At 37.4% G+C, this 17,855-nt stretch overlaps 1 protein-coding gene across 4 annotated transcripts; it reads right to left on the bottom strand.

Annotated features, from left to right (window-relative positions):
- Positions 1 to 2,239: 2,239 nt before the first annotated feature.
- On the bottom strand, positions 2,240 to 6,367 carry LOC131145452 (probable auxin efflux carrier component 1c). Of its 4 annotated transcripts, none has more exons than XM_058094534.1 (6): positions 4,545 to 6,367; positions 4,192 to 4,441; positions 3,913 to 3,998; positions 3,311 to 3,472; positions 2,782 to 2,854; positions 2,240 to 2,661 (listed from the first exon to the last, which is right to left on the bottom strand). In XM_058094534.1, the coding sequence occupies exons 1-6, from the start codon at positions 5,734 to 5,736 to the stop codon at positions 2,595 to 2,597; spliced, it is 1,830 nt and encodes a 609-aa protein (XP_057950517.1). In that variant the 5' UTR covers positions 5,737 to 6,367; the 3' UTR covers positions 2,240 to 2,594. The 4 variants fall into 4 exon arrangements, with proteins under 4 accessions (XP_057950517.1, XP_057950519.1, XP_057950518.1 ...); XM_058094536.1 differs by having other exon boundaries at positions 2,782 to 2,858; positions 3,315 to 3,472; positions 4,192 to 4,438; XM_058094535.1 differs by having other exon boundaries at positions 4,192 to 4,438; positions 4,545 to 6,302.
- Positions 6,368 to 17,855: the final 11,488 nt, after the last annotated feature.

Below are 17,855 nucleotides of genomic sequence, written 5' to 3'. Positions count from 1 at the left end.
TGTGCAAACGACATACACCTAGAACCTCATTTTGGATACTTTTAGTGAGTTGATCCATCACTAAAGTAAAAAGATAAAGACTTAAAGCATATCCTTGATGTACACCTATTGTAATTGAAAATTCTCTAGTATCACTACCTATAGTTCTTACATTAGTCATTACACCATCATACATATTCTTAATGACATTAGTATATCTACTACATACACATTTTTTTTTTCTAAAACTCACTATAGAATTTCTCTAGGTACCCTATCATATTCTTTCTCTAAATCAATAAATACCTTATGAAAATCTCTTTTTCTTTTTTCTAAACTTTTTCATTTATTTTCTTAAAAGATATATAACTTATATAATAGATTTCTCAAGTATAAAACTAAATTGATTTTCTAAAACCTTCGTTTCTAACCTTAATCATTGTTCAACTACCATTTCCCATAATTTTATCATATGACTCATAAGTTTAGTTCCCCGATAGTTATTCAATTTTGAATGTCTTTTTTTTTTTTTTTTTTTGTATATAGGTGTAAATGTGTTTTTCCTCTATTCATCTAACATTTTCTTAGTTTTCCATATAATTCCATTATCACCTAAGCATTACCAAACTTCAATTAGGATGTTATCTACTCCTATAGCTTTTCCATTTTTCATCTTTTTTTAGTGCAAAATTAACTTCGTTAACTCTATCTTACAAATAAAGCTCATATTTTTAGTTTTTTTCAATATTTGTCAATTTTAACTTTAAGTCTTCTTTTTGGTTTTCATTAAATAACTTATTAAAGTAATTTCATCATCTTTCTTTTTTATCTTCTTCCTTAATCAAAACAATACCATCCTCACTTTTTATGTATTTTACGATACCTAAATCCTTACTTTTTATTTCTCTATCTCTAAAAAATTTAAATATATCTATTTCCCCTTCTTTTGTATCTAATCTAACATACAAATCATTAAATAATATATGTTTAGCTTCACTAACAACCTTTTTTCGTGTCTTCTCTTGCCTTTTTAGACTTTTTAAAGTTATCTATGTTTCTATATTTTTCTTTACTATTCGAGAATCTTCCTTTTGACTCACCTAAATTCTATTTTGCTAATTTTTTATAATAGACATACTCCAAAGAGTGTTTGTGTCTATACCATTTTCTATAGTCTAATTATCATCTTTGATCATTTTATTTTTAAATTTTATTATATTTTCTCCTTATAAGTTCCATCATTTAGTTTTCTTACACTGATTTATTTTATCATGTCTCTTTCATTTTTTTGACATATATATCTCTACTCTAAAAAAAAAAAAAAAAAAAAAAAAAAAAAAAAAACATTTTGAGGGCAATTCTTACCATATTTGGTTTTGTGTTCATGCAAAGGATTGAGAATTTTAGAAATATTTTATTTGAGAAATGAAAAATTATATCATCATAGGAAACATCTTATCTCTTATTTAATCTATGCTCCTTTTTTACACATCAGGATTGAAACTTGAGAAATTTTTTCATTAAAATCTTATGAAGACCACTCTCCCCAATTAACTATGGTAGGAAAATAAATAATTGTTAAATTGTTTTGTTTTACTTTCCTCTCTCTCTCTCTCTCTCTCTCTCTCTCTCTCTCTCTCTCTCTCTCTCTCTCTCTCTCTCTCTCTCTCTCTCTCTTTAGAATATGAAAATCTTACTTAGATAAGCTCTTCAAATCCATATAAATGACACCAAACAGAGAGAAAAAAAAAATTGCCTTCACGATTTGATGCATTACTATAATTCACCACAAAAATTACAAGTGTAGAATCGAACTTTGGCCCTTTTTGACACACACACTTATATATATATATATATATATATATATATATATACCCACACCTAACATCTCTCATAATGGGGAAAAAAAAAAAAAAAAACAACCAGAAGAGAGCTGGAAAAGCAAGGCACAAATGATACACATTTCTCTCACACATACAAATTTTAAGCATGATCACACTCCCAACACGATAATTATTATTCCAAACCACATTAATATTTTTAACATCATCATGAAATCTTGGCATGCACAGCCAATGAGAAGGTGACAGTAAAATATAAGAACATCATCACATGCGTTAATTAATACTTTCCCCTTCTCTTTTACTTTCTCCTATTTCCTTCTTCCCCCTTTTCAATGGCGTTAATTAAAATTTTTACCATCATCATGAAATCTTGGCATGCACAACATATAGCACATGCATGCATGCATGCAAAGGAACAACAACCATATATATACATATAATCAAGCGGGAATAATGCCATTTTCTTGATACAAAATCACTACAATTAATTAACCATCATTTTACATCTCTACCATTTTTTTTTTTAAAACAAAAAAAGAAAGAAAAGAAAAGAAAAAGGATATGCGTGGTGGTGGTGCATGCAATATGGATCCATGGCCACCACATTTGGGCTTTTAAAATTTTTCCGGGGTGGGGGTTGTCGTCTTCGATGGCCTCCGCGGCCTGCCTTAAATGCGCTGTAGGTCCCGTCGAGGCCGATGTGTTAGCATCCATCGTCTCCCAGCATTAATTAGTTTAGTTTGGTTTGGAATATGATCGTTCATATCCATTTCACAGCCCCAGAAAAATGTAATAGATCAGCGTTATGGGCAACGCTATTAGCATCCCAAATATAACTCTGCACAAATTCAAACTCAAAGCGGTCAGAAAACAGAGAGAGTAAACTCAGGTGAGTTTTCCGGTGTTACAACTTACACCACAGAGAGGTTTCGAGAAGGCAGACAATATTATTACTCACGCTGTGCTGAGAATATCAGGGTGTACGTTGTATTCTTTGGCGAAGACAAAAGGGACAATTCCTTGAGGTAGAGCTGCCTGTTTGTTGTTCGGGCATTTTTCCCCGCACGCCACAGCAAATGCAATAACACAAAATGCATGTTATGTTAGTACTGGCATGCACTGATGATTAGATGCTTGTTTAAATCTGAACCCCCTGGCCCAAACGGCCACTTATCCCCATTCTCCCCAGCTTTACCAGCAAGCTAGCTAGCTAGCTAAAAGGGTTATTTTATCTTTTACTGAGCTGGGTAGCTAAGTGAAGCTAGCTATTAGCTAGGTGTACTATACACGGGACATGGATTATTGTGTATTGTGTCTCGTCTGGTGCATTTGAATGAATGCTTTTCTGCATTAGTTTAACCAATAAAAAATCTTATCTGGAAAGGAAATAGCAAAACTCTTTTTTTTTTGTTTTGGGGGGCCGGGGGGGGGGGGGGGGGGGGAGGGGGAGAGAGAGAGAGAGAGAGAGAGAGAGAGAGAGAGAGGACTGGCCTGGACAATGGCAACGTGTAACAGGACACCGCGAAGCCCAACAGCAATGGAAGCAGCTGCCATGACAGCTGGACCTGTAAGGAATCTCACAGCCATGGCAAAAGCTGCAATGGAATTTCCACATGCGATGATCCTCGGCTGCAAGGCCATGAACAGACCTGCAATTGCAGCCATCCAATCCAAGTTAATCGCCATGCATGCCAATTTAACAATATTCATCATGCCTTCTTCCACCCACGCATTATCCTTTTCCACCCTTTTTGAATTCAAACATCAATATTCATCATCACTCCCACCACTAGTCAGCAGTCACTGCCCCTTTCTTTCTTTATCAGACACATCACCCCAAATTTTTTATTTTTTATTTTAACTGCACAGTGAGAACAGAGAAAAGAAGCAGGCTCGCAGACATATTATATCATGACAACACTGTTGTCTTTCTTTCTCTTCTTTTTAAAACGAGAAAATCTAATTATTAAACACAGTAAGAAATTAAATAAAGTGAACGAAATCATCAGAAAAGATGGTAAAGAAAGAAGAAAGGGGTCCTGAGGAGGGGGAGGTGGGTTTGGTGGAATAAGAACTACTGAGTACTGACCAAGACTGAACATGGCCATGCCAAGCCCTGCATCCGACAGTATGGAAATGGACTTCGCTATAATGGCAGGCATCTCTACATCCCACCTGCAAACCAATTCAATGAATTCATTCATCATCCACTACACATTTTAATTGATAAGCCTAATTCAAGAAATGCGTTTCATGTTCATGTCTGTAAATTAGTTAAGAGGCAGCCCGGGAACCAGATTGCATGGTAAGAAATTGAGAAAAGAGTAAAAGGCAGGTATGTAGCTGGCTGAGAGGGTGTTAGGATGACCTGAATGAAACCAGAGACCAAGTGAGGCCTATTAAGCTTGAATAAGTGTTGGGGTTTCTGATGAGCTTTCTCCAAACCATGATCAGAATAAGCCTGGTCATCACACTGGTTGGAGGCATGGTTTTTGCTTTCCCCATCTTATCACCATCGTCCTGCTTGTTCATCTCTCCCCTCTCCATCCCTCTGTTTCCGAAGCTGAAATCTTCTCTCTCCACGTACTGTTCTTCATCTTCTCTATCACCCTCCACTGCTATGGAAACAAAATCAATTCAATCCAAACGAATGAAGCACCTTAAAACAGAAAAAAATAAAAATAAAAAAATAAAAAGACCGAAAAAAGGAAGAAAATCTACCTTTCCCTGGAGAAACAGCCATTCTCACTTCCTTCACTGGCTGGTCTGCACCTCCAAAATCTTGGCCCCCAAACACATCCGAAACAGGGGAAGTACTTGAACTCCAAACAAACATGTGAAGATCCCTACTGCCCTCTTCTGTCTTGTACTGACCCAGTTGTCCATTTGGCTTCTTATTGGCCGCACCACTGCCGGTTCTTGACGCCGTCGGCGAAAACATGCCCGGATTTGGAGCCGGATAATGCGCGCCCCCCGGAGCGTGATAGTGGAACCTTGGCTTATTGTTGCTGTTCGAAGACCCATCTTCTTCGTAATTCGACGGTCTCGGCGTCGGTCCTCTCGACACCGTCGCAAGCCCGTAAACGTCCGCGGAACCGAAGTTGGAGCTCCGGCTGCCGGCGACCATGGAATAGAAATCCGTATGGTTGAAGCTGGACCCTCTCGGAGTTGGGTTTCGCGACGATTGCAGAGAGTATATCTCCGCATTGGTCAGATTCGAGGGTCTCGGAGTCGTTGAAGACAATCCCTGCGACCTACGTGAGAATATATCCGATCTGGAAGCGTTTGATTTCCTCACCGTCACGTGAAGTTTGCCGTCATCTTTAATCTCCGCTTCCGTTTCCAGAACTTGCCTCCCGTCCAACGAAACCACATCGGAATCAACGTGAATCGACACAATCGAACCGGCGGTGTCCGGGAACTGTTCGGAGATGAGAATCTTGGCGCCTCTGTACTCGAACATGAAGAGCATCAGAGTGTACCAAATAATACACTGAAGGACCACGATTTGGACCATCAAGCTTCCGGAGAAGTCGCCGTACATGCCTTTGAGCAGGGGAATGCCCATAACCAGAGTGTTGGGGAGAGTTGACAGGGAAAACAGAGTAATGGTCCACTCCAAGCAACCCCTTTTGCTCAATTTGCTCCAAACGGCCAACACCGCCAAGACCATGATCTTCTGGAGTGTGTCGGCGGCGATGAATCGGAAGTTCATCTTGTAAGGGTCGTTGGTGGAGATGAAGTGAAAGGAGAGGAGAGGGACGGCGAAGAGGGCGACGAAGCGGTTGATGCCGGAGCACTGGTCCGGCGAGAAGATCTTCCACCACTTCACGGAGCCGTAAGCTAATATCATGGCCACGTAAAGTGGAACCATGGCGGTCATCACATGGTAGAAATCCGATAGAGTAATCATCTTGCCTACCTATATAGCTTATAGATTCACAACTACTGCGAGGAATCAGAAACTGGGTACGAAGGTAAAAATCAATTGAAAGCTGAGGAGAAATCGTAATCAAAATAAAGACGAAGGCCGGAGATGGTGCCGGTGACTACTACAACGATGAGCAGAGTTAAGGAAATGGAGGAGCATGCGCGTGAATTTTGGGGATGCGGCCGGGGTTGAAATGGGCAGAGTGCAGAGTGCAGAACAACCTTAAATTATTAATCAAAATTTTCACTATACGATAGAGCTGTGATAGTTGCGAGGAAGGCTGCACTTGCTTGCTTGTTTGCAGTGTCCAAAGCCCAGGGGTGTTTCCCTTTTATTTCCTCTCCGTTTTTATCTTCTTTGTATTGAGGTTCGTATGGATTTGGATTTGGATTTGGGGGAAGACACTATAAGACTAGGAGAGTGTTATCGATAACTTGGTAACGTGCTGTCTGGCTCTTTCTTCTATGGGATTACTGGGTGGTAGAAAGTGTAGAAAAAGCATATTGGGTGGAGGTGGTGCGTCTTCAAGTACTTGTTTTGTGAGCTTTTTGCATTGCAAGGTGCCTCCCTCCCCCACCCACCCCTTTTTTTTCCTTCTTGGATTCCTTTCCCCTCTTCTTTTTTTTTCTTCTTGAATTCTTGTAGATTGCCTATCTGGCTGCGTGTGTATGTTTCCTTCTTTTTTCTGTTTGCTATTATTATTTTGGATGATACCATACTACCAAATATTTAGGCCAGGAAAGGCTTTATTTGTTTGGTTTTAATGACATATTAACATCACTAATGGTGATTAGCTGAAAATTAAGTGTGCCGGTCCCTCTCCTTATGCAAGCTAGTGTTTTGGCATATCTCCGATGGTGAATATAGAATTGCTTTAGCGACTTAGTTATTCACCATGGGGTCACATAGTAGACTGTCATGTCCCTACTTCTATTGCCCTGATTAATTACATAAAAAATTCAATTGAGGCATTAGGCCTAACTACGAAAATTAGTTTTGCAAAATCGTTGTATCCCAACAAGCAATAACCTAGAAAAAAAAATAGAGCAAAACAAAAGATATGTACATACATATATTCCATAATACAACCAAAATTTTTTACTTTCACATGCCAAACTACATTCGATACTTCTCAAACCAAATGAGCTCAAAAACAATATACCCGTTCTGCGCCTTCCAGCCAATTTGTTCTACATATGTCAAAAGTTGTAGTCTTTTGGAAAGATCAACACTTGAAATTGTCAGCATAGTGTGAGCAACCATAGGCTCAATAAACATTGTATCTCCTCTCATTTGTGTGAGGATTTTATCATATATTAAGATGTGATTTTTATATGTGGGCACGTATTGTATTGTCACTACATATTCTTTATTCTAAGCAGTCTCTTTATTTAGAATTGCCGTCACAAGATACCTAAATAATATAAATGTCAACCTCATCTCAACATAGTAGTGCTATCTCAAACAAGTGTCATTTTCCATCTCAAACAAGTACCAGTTTTTGATTTGACCAATGATCGCCTAAAACGAAAATATTCTTTGGAGACTTAGGAACTTCCAACCAAGGAGTTACAATCACTACTTTGTAAAATTATAAACAATAAATAGTGCCAATTTTTTCACATAAAAGCAATTAAATAAACGCAAGTACAAATCATATTATAACAAACAAACGCTATTGTCCTCGGAAGATCAGTACTGCAACAAAAATATACAACTATGAAAACATAATTACAACAAAAATATATAGCTAAGAAAACATGGTAGAACATATATATGCTACAATAGCAATTCATTGGCAAATAACAAACTAACAACCCTTCTCTATCTGGATTCAATTTCATGCAAGTTTCTAAACTTTTTCTCAGAAAAAATTTCACTTTTATCCAAAATTCGTAGACAAATAAATGAAAATTTAGAATACTAGTCTTGATTATCAAGTACTCTAATTTATTATGATGTCCCTCTAATTTACAATAGCTTTCCTTATTTATCCTGAATTTTCTTTATTTTTACAGAGTCCTCTCTCTCTCTCTCTCTCTCTCTCTCTCTCTCTCTCTCTCTCTCTCATTCAAGAATTTGGGTTTATAGCAAGTGAAAAATGCATTGTAAGTTGTTATGACATTGTTATAATTACAAGTTAGGATAGCAGCAACTTACAACAAGTGAGTTGTAAGTTGATTTAGTAATTTAGTCATTCACCATGCAATTCAAACGTAATGTGGAGTGATGGATAATGGATGCCACGTCCTTACATAATTAATTGTTATTAATTACTTCAAAAATATAAGGAAGGCACTAGGAATAAAGAAGAGAAATTAGTTTTGCAAAAGTTGTTGTACAAGTACATGCTAATGATAAGCCGGTAAAAACACAAGATTGTGTGTGTATGTGTGTGTGTTCCATAATACAAGCAAAAAAATTCTATTTTCACATGTCAAAATATTCATATTCCATACTTAGACCAAATATGCTCCTCAACAATATACCTGTGTTTTCTCTTCCTACCAGTGTTTACTACTTATCTAAAATAAAGTCTCTTGGAAACCTCAACAAATAGGGTTTCTCTAATTAAGCTTGAAATTGTTAGCAAAGAAGGGTTAGTAACCATGGGCTCAGTACACATTCTATCTCGCCCCATTCGTATAAGGATGTCATCATATGTTAAGATGTGATTTTTTATATGCAAGAACATATGCTTTTGTCATGACATATTCCTTATTCTAAAGAGTCTCTTCATCTAGTTTTACCATCATAAGACATCCAAATAAAATAAATTTTAACATCTTATAAACATGCAATGCTGGCGAAAATAAGTATCGACTTCATTTTTGGATAACCACCACCTAAAACGAAAAATATTCTCCCAAGATTTAGTAATTTTCATACAAAGGAACCATAATTCCTACTAGCTCAAATTCCAAAAATATCACAATCATAAACTACACACAATGCCAATTATTTAATATATCAGGAACATCCAATTATTTCACATATAGTAATTAAATAAATGCAACATGCAAGTTGTACCATAGAAAACAAACACTATTGTCCTCACAAGATTAATACTACACACAATAAAAAATATGCAACTATGGAAGCACAACTACAACAAAAATGTGGAGCTTAGAAACATGGTAGAACATGTATGCTAACTCATTGGCAACTAACAAACTAAAAATCCTTCTTTTCATACAAGTTTCTACACTTTTATTCAAAATTCCTAGATGAATAAATGAAAATTTAGAACACCGACCTTGATTATCAACTACTTCAATTTATTTTTATGCCCCCCTTAATTTACTGTATTTTTCCTAATTTATCTTGAATTTTTTATTTTATTTCTGTAGAGTTCTCTCCTCTCTCTCTCTCTCTCTCTCCATCTTAGGTTTACAAGATGTGATAGTAGGTAAAATAACTTGCTACAATATCATTGTACTTATAGGTTAGGTGATGCGAACCTCAATTGACACGCGCTGAGACCCAGCAAATAATGTTGGAATGCTTGCCCAAGAAAGCTAAAATTCATATTTTTGATAGGAAACTCCGACCCAACGTTTATAAATGAAACGTGAACCGAATGTATAAAGCAACAAACCTTGACCCAATGATTATAATCAAATCACGAACCAAAGGTATAAAACCTCGACCCAATGATTATAATTAAATCATGAACCAAAGGTATAAAATTTGAACGCCACAAAGAAGGATTCCTTGATAAGTTCACAAGTTCTCAAAAGAATCAAGAAGAACAAAGTCTCACATTTTTATTCCATTTCTATTCCATCATGCTTTGCTCTTACAATAAGAATGCTTTTATAGGCATAGCCTAGGAGACAAAGCATTAGACACTTCAAACAACTCTCAACAACTTACTAAGATTTCTTGCAAAATTACAAATTAGACTCAACAACTCTCAACAACTTACTAAGACTTCTTGCAAGATTACAAATTAAATATAACACAAAAGTCAAAGGTAGGCTCAACAACTCATGCAAGCAAACAAGTTGTCTTACAAATTACAAATTAAATGTAAAGACAAAAAGCCAAAAAGTCAAATCCACTAATTGAATAGCACACCATTAATAAGGAGATTACAGCCATTAAGCAAGATTAACTTCATCAAAAACTTGGATTAAGTTTATTAAGCTTTCATCATTCTTTAGGCCAAGCTTGGAGTGCCCCATTTTTGAATAAGCCCAAATATCTTGAATCAACCCATGAAGTACTTCTTTGATCTTCTTGGATCTCGCTCTGGTGATAGGCCCAACTAAAACATGCAATGGATCCTTCAATGGTGCTTATTGATTCTTATCATTCTCCCTCTCTTCAAGAGTTGTTGAGAGTGGTTTGAAGTGTCTAATGCTTTGTCTCCTAGGCTATGCCTATAAAAGCATTCTTATTGTAAGAGCAAAGCATGATGAAATAGAAATGGAATAAAAATGTGAGGCTTTGTTCTTTTTGGTTCTTTTGAGAACTTGTGAACTTATCAAGGAATCCTTCCTTGTGGAATCCAAATTTTATACCTTTGGTTCGTGATTTAATTATATTTATTGGGTCGAGGTTTTATACCTTTGGTTCGTGATTTGATTATAATCATTGGGTCAAGGTTTGTTACTTTATACTTTTGGTTCACGTTTCATTTATAAACGTTGGGTCAGAGTTTCCTATCAAAAATCTGAATTTTAACTTTCTTGGGCAAGCATTCCAACATTGTTTGCTGGGTCTCAGCTCGTGTCGATTGAGGTTCGCATCATTAGGATAGCAGCAACTTAAAACAAGTGGACTATGCAATGTTGCCAGTTATTTGCCAAGGATCAACACTTGGCTTAGTACCACTATTATGTTTGTCTCAAACTCCTATGTAATTTATGTTTTTACATGAACTCTCTTCGTTTTATTTCATCTACATTCCTCCTACCACAAATAATTAAGAAAAATAAAAATTCCAATATCCATTAACTTAATTAATGCACAACATGCTTGCATAATTTTATTAATAGCAAGAAATAAAATGCAACAACCATGAAATTTATGAAATTAATTTAAATTTACCATGGGAATGGAGATTTCAAAATCCAAAAGGAATCATCCTTGCCTAGATCCCTAAAGTGTTAAGTAGTTATGCCCGTGCAACGGCAAGACTACATCAAGTCCAACGCAACCATACTCTTCCTCATTTGAGGAAACACTCAAGTGTTTAACCCAAAGGTCAAGTTTCACGACTTGAAAGACCTTGATCCAACTAAGGTCCTTATTAAGAAACCCAAAATAGAATGGAAAGCAAGTTAAACTCATATTCCACTAGCACTAAAGGTAACTCTCACCTCCACAACACAATCCTTGTGTCAGCTTACCCATCACTTACCACAAACTAGTTAGGACTAAAGGAAGTGGTACCATACACTGCTCGAGTAGGACATACAAGGATTAACACCCCTCACTAGTCTGACTAGATCTAGAGTGACACTGCCCAACAGTATAGCCAACATCCAAGAAGTGATAGACATCAAACCCTTGTGTGACCTCATTTTCAAATGGATCATTCATGGGGATCCCAATCCCATACAAAAGTCAAAGACACTACTTGAGAATGTCAAGAGCCCGCCCCTAAGCACTTCTCAAGGTGCTCACTCAGTACCCAATAGGATATTGGGGGAGGTAGGCCACTCACTTGATATTCCCCTAAAATTATCTCTCTAAGGTATTCTCACTCACTATGCATCTCCATAGTAGAATCTAGGTAACTAACCTTCCCCCCCAAGTCAGCATCATACACCAAAACCACGTGTTACGGTAGTAAAACTATAGGATTATAACTTTTTGCCCCACTCTATCTTATCAATGTCCTCATTGATGAACAAGTACAATCCATCTTCTATAGTAGCACTCCTAAATCATAATGCAATCCATAATCCAAAGCTCTTCACAGTAGCCTGACGTGTCTTAGATCCCACTATAGACTTTATCACAATTTGCTTCAATGATGCTCATAGAGCACATCTCTAAACACAAGGCCTTCATCCCAATACAGATCAAAAACCAAATGTAGCTTGCACTAAACCATAATCTTGATCTCAAATTCTACCTAATACTTCTAATGACCTAGGTCACAACTCAACCATAGGATGATAGGCAACCAATATACCATCAATTCTAAAAAACAATAAGAATCTCCCAAAACTAAAACTTACAAATCCTTGACACAAATCCATATTTATTGTAGAGACCCAGAAAAATTGAATTAATAAAAGTAATAAAGGAAAGAGAAGAAAAAAAAGGAAAAAGAGCTTCAGTAGGGGTTCGTTGACGAACCCAGAATCTTCGTCAACGAATGCCCCTATAGTTCTCGTCGATAAAGTATACGTGTCTCGTCAACAAGAAGATACCGAGAGTTTGTGAAATTTCAAGAAATTTCAGGTTCGTCGATGAACCAGCGTCCTTGTCGACGAAGTGCCTTCATGGGTTCGTCGACAAATTACTTGAACTCGTCGACAAACGCCGACCTATATATTTACAAACCCTCATTTTCAATGTTGTTTTCTCTCTCCTCTCAAACTTTTTTCTCTAAACCCATGGTTCCCTCACCTTTTCTCTTCAATTTCGGCTCCATTAAAGCTTGGTTTGACAATCAGGAACCGCCATGAGGTTCCTAGGAAGATTCTCTGCAACTTAGGCAGAGTAGATTTTCAGTTTGGGGTTCCCGGGCATCATCCCAAAACCAGGGTAAGTGAAGTATTTTAGAGTTTTAATGTTAGTTTGGAGTATATAAAGCTTTGGGAATATTAAATGTTAATACTGTGGAGGTTACGTGGAATAATTTGGGGAAAAATGAATTTCAAGCTTTTGAGCTTTGAATGCCGAAGAGCATATGTTTTAAAGTGTTAGTGGACCTTTAAGTAAGTCATGTAAGGGGAATAAACTATAACATTCTTTTATGAAAATTATTGGTTGAGAAATATGAGAAAAAGGAAATATGATATTTTACCTAAAATTTATTATGATATGATTATCAAATGAAAATTGTGTGGCATATGATTTATATTGAAATGTATTTGAAATTCAGTTGAATGTTTTACATTGAGAACATGAGATTATGAGATGTGAATTGAGATTTGAGATTTGAAATGTGGAAAATGATGAAAAGTGATTTGTGCTAAAAAGTATCTTCTGGAAAATGAAGAAATATGAAATATGGAAATGTTTTCTTGAAGAAATGTGAAAAATGTGAAGTGAGATGTATACATATATATATATATATATATATATATATTAATGTTATTATGAGATGAAACGAGTATTGATTTGATGAAATATCATTGAAATGATGAAATGAGTTAAGAATACTAAAAATGAAATATTGCAATGTTAATGGTGCAATGAGAATGATGAAATGTGAATATTGATATGTGAATACGAAAATGTGAAGATGAAAATGGAATATTGCAATGCAAATACTGCAATATGAATGTTGAAATGAGAACATGAGAATATGAATATGGCAATGCAAATACCGCAACATGGATATTGAAATGAGAATATGATAATGTGAATATTGCAACGTGAATACTGCAATATGAATGCGAATTGAGAATACTAGAAATGTGAAAAATTGCATTGTGAAATATTGCAATCTTGAAATATTGAAATGTGGAAATGAAACCCTGATGGATGGATGTGTTATTGAAATGAGCAGAGTACCATTTCTAGTGGTGATTAGTGCAACCACACGAACTCGTGGAGTATGTGGTGTGACAGTTCGAAAGAACCAGTGTGAAGGGTTGTTTTTCCCCCTAAGTCCAAATCAGAGTATATGGCAGACCATTCATACTATAGACAAGTATATGGTATGTTTATTTTGATCTAACCAGGTAGGCCAACCGCGGTTAGGTCTAGCCTTCAAGCCACACAACCTCGACTATGGGGGGAAGCATGGCGTGGAATATGGAGAGTGACTTCGACCATGGGGTGAAGCATGGTGTGAAAAATCTCCTCAGGGCAACCATGAGTTACAAATGCGGATTTATTGGTTATCGTGGATACTCATAAGCTAGTTGTGGAATGGAAATGAAATGAATTGAAATGGAAATGAAATGGAAATGTAAATGGAAATGAGAAAGGAAATAGCATGACTCAATAATATAAATAATTAAAGTGAAGTAAAACACTCTGCCTGAGGGCTTACTGAGTAAGGTGAGTGCCCTGATAAGTATCAGTTATTTGGGCAAGGATACAAACGATATCAGAGCAGAGGCGAGTTACATGTATGGGCGTGTATTCTCCCTTATTCTCGAAAACTTTTCTAGTAAGGATGGGTTGTGTGTGAATGGATTTGGAAATGAAAGTAAAAGCTTATGGAAGCTTGTGTTTTATATCTATATGATTATGAATGTGGAAATGGTATATTTTCTCAGAAGATATTATCACTAAAATGAATATATGTTATGATATAATGAAATTCATACTGCCACACACTATTGATAATTTGTTCCATATTATTGAGACATGTCTCACCCAATCATTTAAATATTTCAGGAAATCGAGATAGACCAGGTGGCTGAGCTCTGAGATAGAGGGGAGTTGATACCCTGCGTAGACAAAGTGAGTGTTCTGAGTTAAGGATGGAGGATTCCCCTAGACTATTTTGTATTATTTTTGGGAATGTGTTAGGCATGTATATATGGATGGTTAGTACTCTGGTATGTGTATTCGTTGTATATATATATAATGACTTTCGCTATTAGGTTTGTGAATATGATAATGACTGTGTACCTGGTACCCTCTTTGGGTTGGGTTATGTTTGTATGGTATTAGATGAGTTGACATGGCCGATATGTGACTAATATGTTTTATATATATGAAAAAGAAATGGTATGAAAAATCGGGGCATCACAGTTTGGTATCAAAGCCTTGGTTGGTAGGTTCTGCAAACTTTAGTAAACAGCTGAATACAATACTAGAGTATAGGAATGAATAATGACGAGATATGAGTTGGTGGTTGTTAGGGGATAAGATTTGAATTTAGGGTTCTATTTTGTGACCTAGAGGCAGGAGTTCCATGGTTGTTTATGTGTTTTTCCTAGGGTGACGACTTCTGCAAAACCATAGATACTATCGTCGATTCTTGTTTCTAAGTGGTAGGATTGAATCTTAAATGGGGATGGAGAAATATTTGTAGCAGAATATCTTGTAGGATTTGGTATACTGGGTATGTTAGTGAGTCATGATGAAAGAGTTCTAAAATAGTTTTATACCATTTGCAGGATGGATCCAAGGAGTAGTAGTGCATATATTGGGGGTGATGATGCAAGGCCTTCCAGTATAGGTGGCGGAGATCCTGATGTTGTACTACATGGTGTCACCCAACAAGTTATGGCTGGGATGGTTAGAGGTTCGGGGGGAGCAGAGCTGCATGTTTGAATAGTTCATGCGTATGAGACCCCCATCATTTTCTAGAGGAGCTGACCAACTTGTGGCTAAGAACTGGGTCAAGGATATGGAGGCATGTTGGTAGTTCTTCCATGTACAGATAAATAGAAAGCACTGTTTGCAACATTTAAGCTGACAGGGGAGGCAAAGCACTGGTGGAGATTAGCGAGACTATTGGAGGAGTAGAGACCTGACCCTGTAGCGGTGATGTGGAGCTGTTTTAGGGAGATCTTTTTTAAGAGATATTTTCCTGCTACTGTTAGAAGTGCGAAAGCAGCGGAGTTCCTACATTTGATGCAGGGACCAATGATAGTACAGTAGTATGCAACGAGATTCATTGAGCTATCTCGGTTTGCTCCGTATTTGGTACCGGATGAGGAAAGGAAAGTGAGGAAGTTCTAGGAGGGCCTGAGACAGAGGCTGTTTGAATAGGTTATAGGCTTTCGAGCCTTGACATTTGCAGAGGTAATGGATAGAGCTGCAATGATTAAGAGTGGCCTTCAAAAAGGTACCGCAGCACAGAACCAGGGAAAAGGGGTAGTGTCTTCAAATTTTCAAGTAGGGTCCAGTCGAGGGCCTTGGAGTTGGTAGGATAGTAGAGGAGGACGGAGACAAGGAGTGGGAGATCAGGTAGTATCGGGTAGTCAAATTCCCCCTTCTTGTCCCATATACTACAGAAGACACCTGGGAGAATGTCGAGTCAGGGAGGTGATATGTTATCAGTGCCATCATCCTGGGCATATGGTCAGATACTGTTGAGCCCCGCCAACTATTGCACTTGTTCCTAGACCATACCAAGGAGGTCATCAGGCACCCCAAGGCGGACAACAGAGGAATATCGCCTTAGCACGGGTTTATGCGCTAACACCGAGGGATGCTGAGGCAGTAGGAGATGTCATGACAAGTATTGTTTCAATACTGTAATTTATAGCTACTGCTTTGTTTGATTCAGGGGCGAATCATTCCTTTATCGCCTGAGAGTTTGTTAAATTGTGTAGGTTAGAAACACAGTAGTTAGGTGTCCGTTTGTCAGTGACTACGCTGACAGGGGCCGTGGGGATATGTGAGAAGGTACTCGAGAACTATCCAATATGCATTCAAGGGAGGTTTTTATTAGCTAATATGGTGGTGTTGGATATGCATGGGTTTGAGGTGATACTGGGGATGAACTGGCTAGCTGCTCACTCTTCCAGTATAGACTGTAATTAGAGAAAGGTAGTGTTCAGACCTCTAGGAGGATAGGAGTACAGATTCATGGGGTCTTGGGTGTGCACCCCACCATAGTTGTTATTTGCCATTCGACGAGGCGATTGTTGTTAGAGGTATGTCAGGGATATATAGTATGTGTGAAGGGGATATCAGAAAGAAAGTTTATGCTAGAGTATATCCTAATAGTGAGGGATTTTCTTGATGTTTTTCCTAAGGATTTGTCAGGACTACCTCCTGATCGTGAGGTAGAGTTTGTTGTTGATTTAGTTCCAAGGAAAACACCAATTTTGAAAGCGTTGTATAGAATGACACCGATAGATTTGAAATAATTGAAGGATTAGTTGCAAGAACTATTAGATAAGGGATTTATTTAGCCCAGCATGTCATCCTGGGGAGTGCAGATATTGTTTGTGAAAAATAAAATGGGTTGATGAGAATGTGCATCGACTACCGAGAAATTAATAAAGTGACTATCAAGAATAAATACTCGCTTCCCCGCATCGATGATTTATTTGATCAGTTATAGGGGACACAAATTTTCTCGAAGATATATCTATGATCTGGATATCATCAGGTGAAAGTAAGAGCAAAGGATGTTTTAAAAACAACATTCAGGACTTGGTACGACCATGATGAATGTTTGGTTATTCCGTTTGGACTAATCAATGCTCCTGCAATGTTTATGGATTTGATGAATAGGATCTTTAACCAGTATTTGGACCAGTTTGTGGTGGTATTCATTAATGATATACTGATGTATTCAAAGAGCCCAGAGGAGCACAAGGAACATCTGAGGATAGTACTATAGGTGCTGAGAGAAAGAAGATTGTATGCAAAGTTCAAGAAGTGCGAGTTCTGGCTAGAGCAGGTTACCTTCCTTGGACACGTGGTATCCAAGGGTGGTATTTCAGTAGATCCGAGAAAGTTTGAGGCGGTAGTAGATTCGGTACAACCGAAGAATGTGCATGAAATCAGAAGTTTCTTAGGATTGGCTAGGTACTACCTCAAGTTTGTCGATGGTTTTTCTAAATTATCATGTCCTTTAACAAAATTGACTAGGAAAGGTGTGAAATTCGAGTGGACCGATAAATGTGAGTAGAGCTTCCAGGAGTTGAAGCAGTGGCTTATCATTGCACTGGTGTTGACAATTCCTTCAGGTGAAGAGGGTTTCATTATTTACAATGATGCATTGCATAAAGGGCTCGATTGTGTTCTGATGCAGTAGGGGAGAGTGATAGCATGTGTCTCTCGACAGTTGAAAGAATATGGGAAGAATTACCCTACCCATGATCTAGAGTTAGCAATGGTGGTCTATGCACTGAAAATTTGGAGACATTATCTCTATGGGGGTAGGTGTGAAATTTTCACTGATCATAAGAGTTTAAAATACTTTTTCACGCAGAAAGAATTGAACATGAGGTAGTTGAGATGGCTGGAACTGATAAAAGATTATGACCGCACCA

This window comes from Malania oleifera, chromosome 13 (genome assembly GCF_029873635.1).
Source record: "Malania oleifera isolate guangnan ecotype guangnan chromosome 13, ASM2987363v1, whole genome shotgun sequence".
Classification (NCBI taxonomy): Eukaryota; Viridiplantae; Streptophyta; class Magnoliopsida; order Santalales; family Ximeniaceae; genus Malania; species Malania oleifera.
Note: the sequence above shows the minus strand (reverse complement) of the source record. Positions and strands in the feature narration are given on the sequence as shown.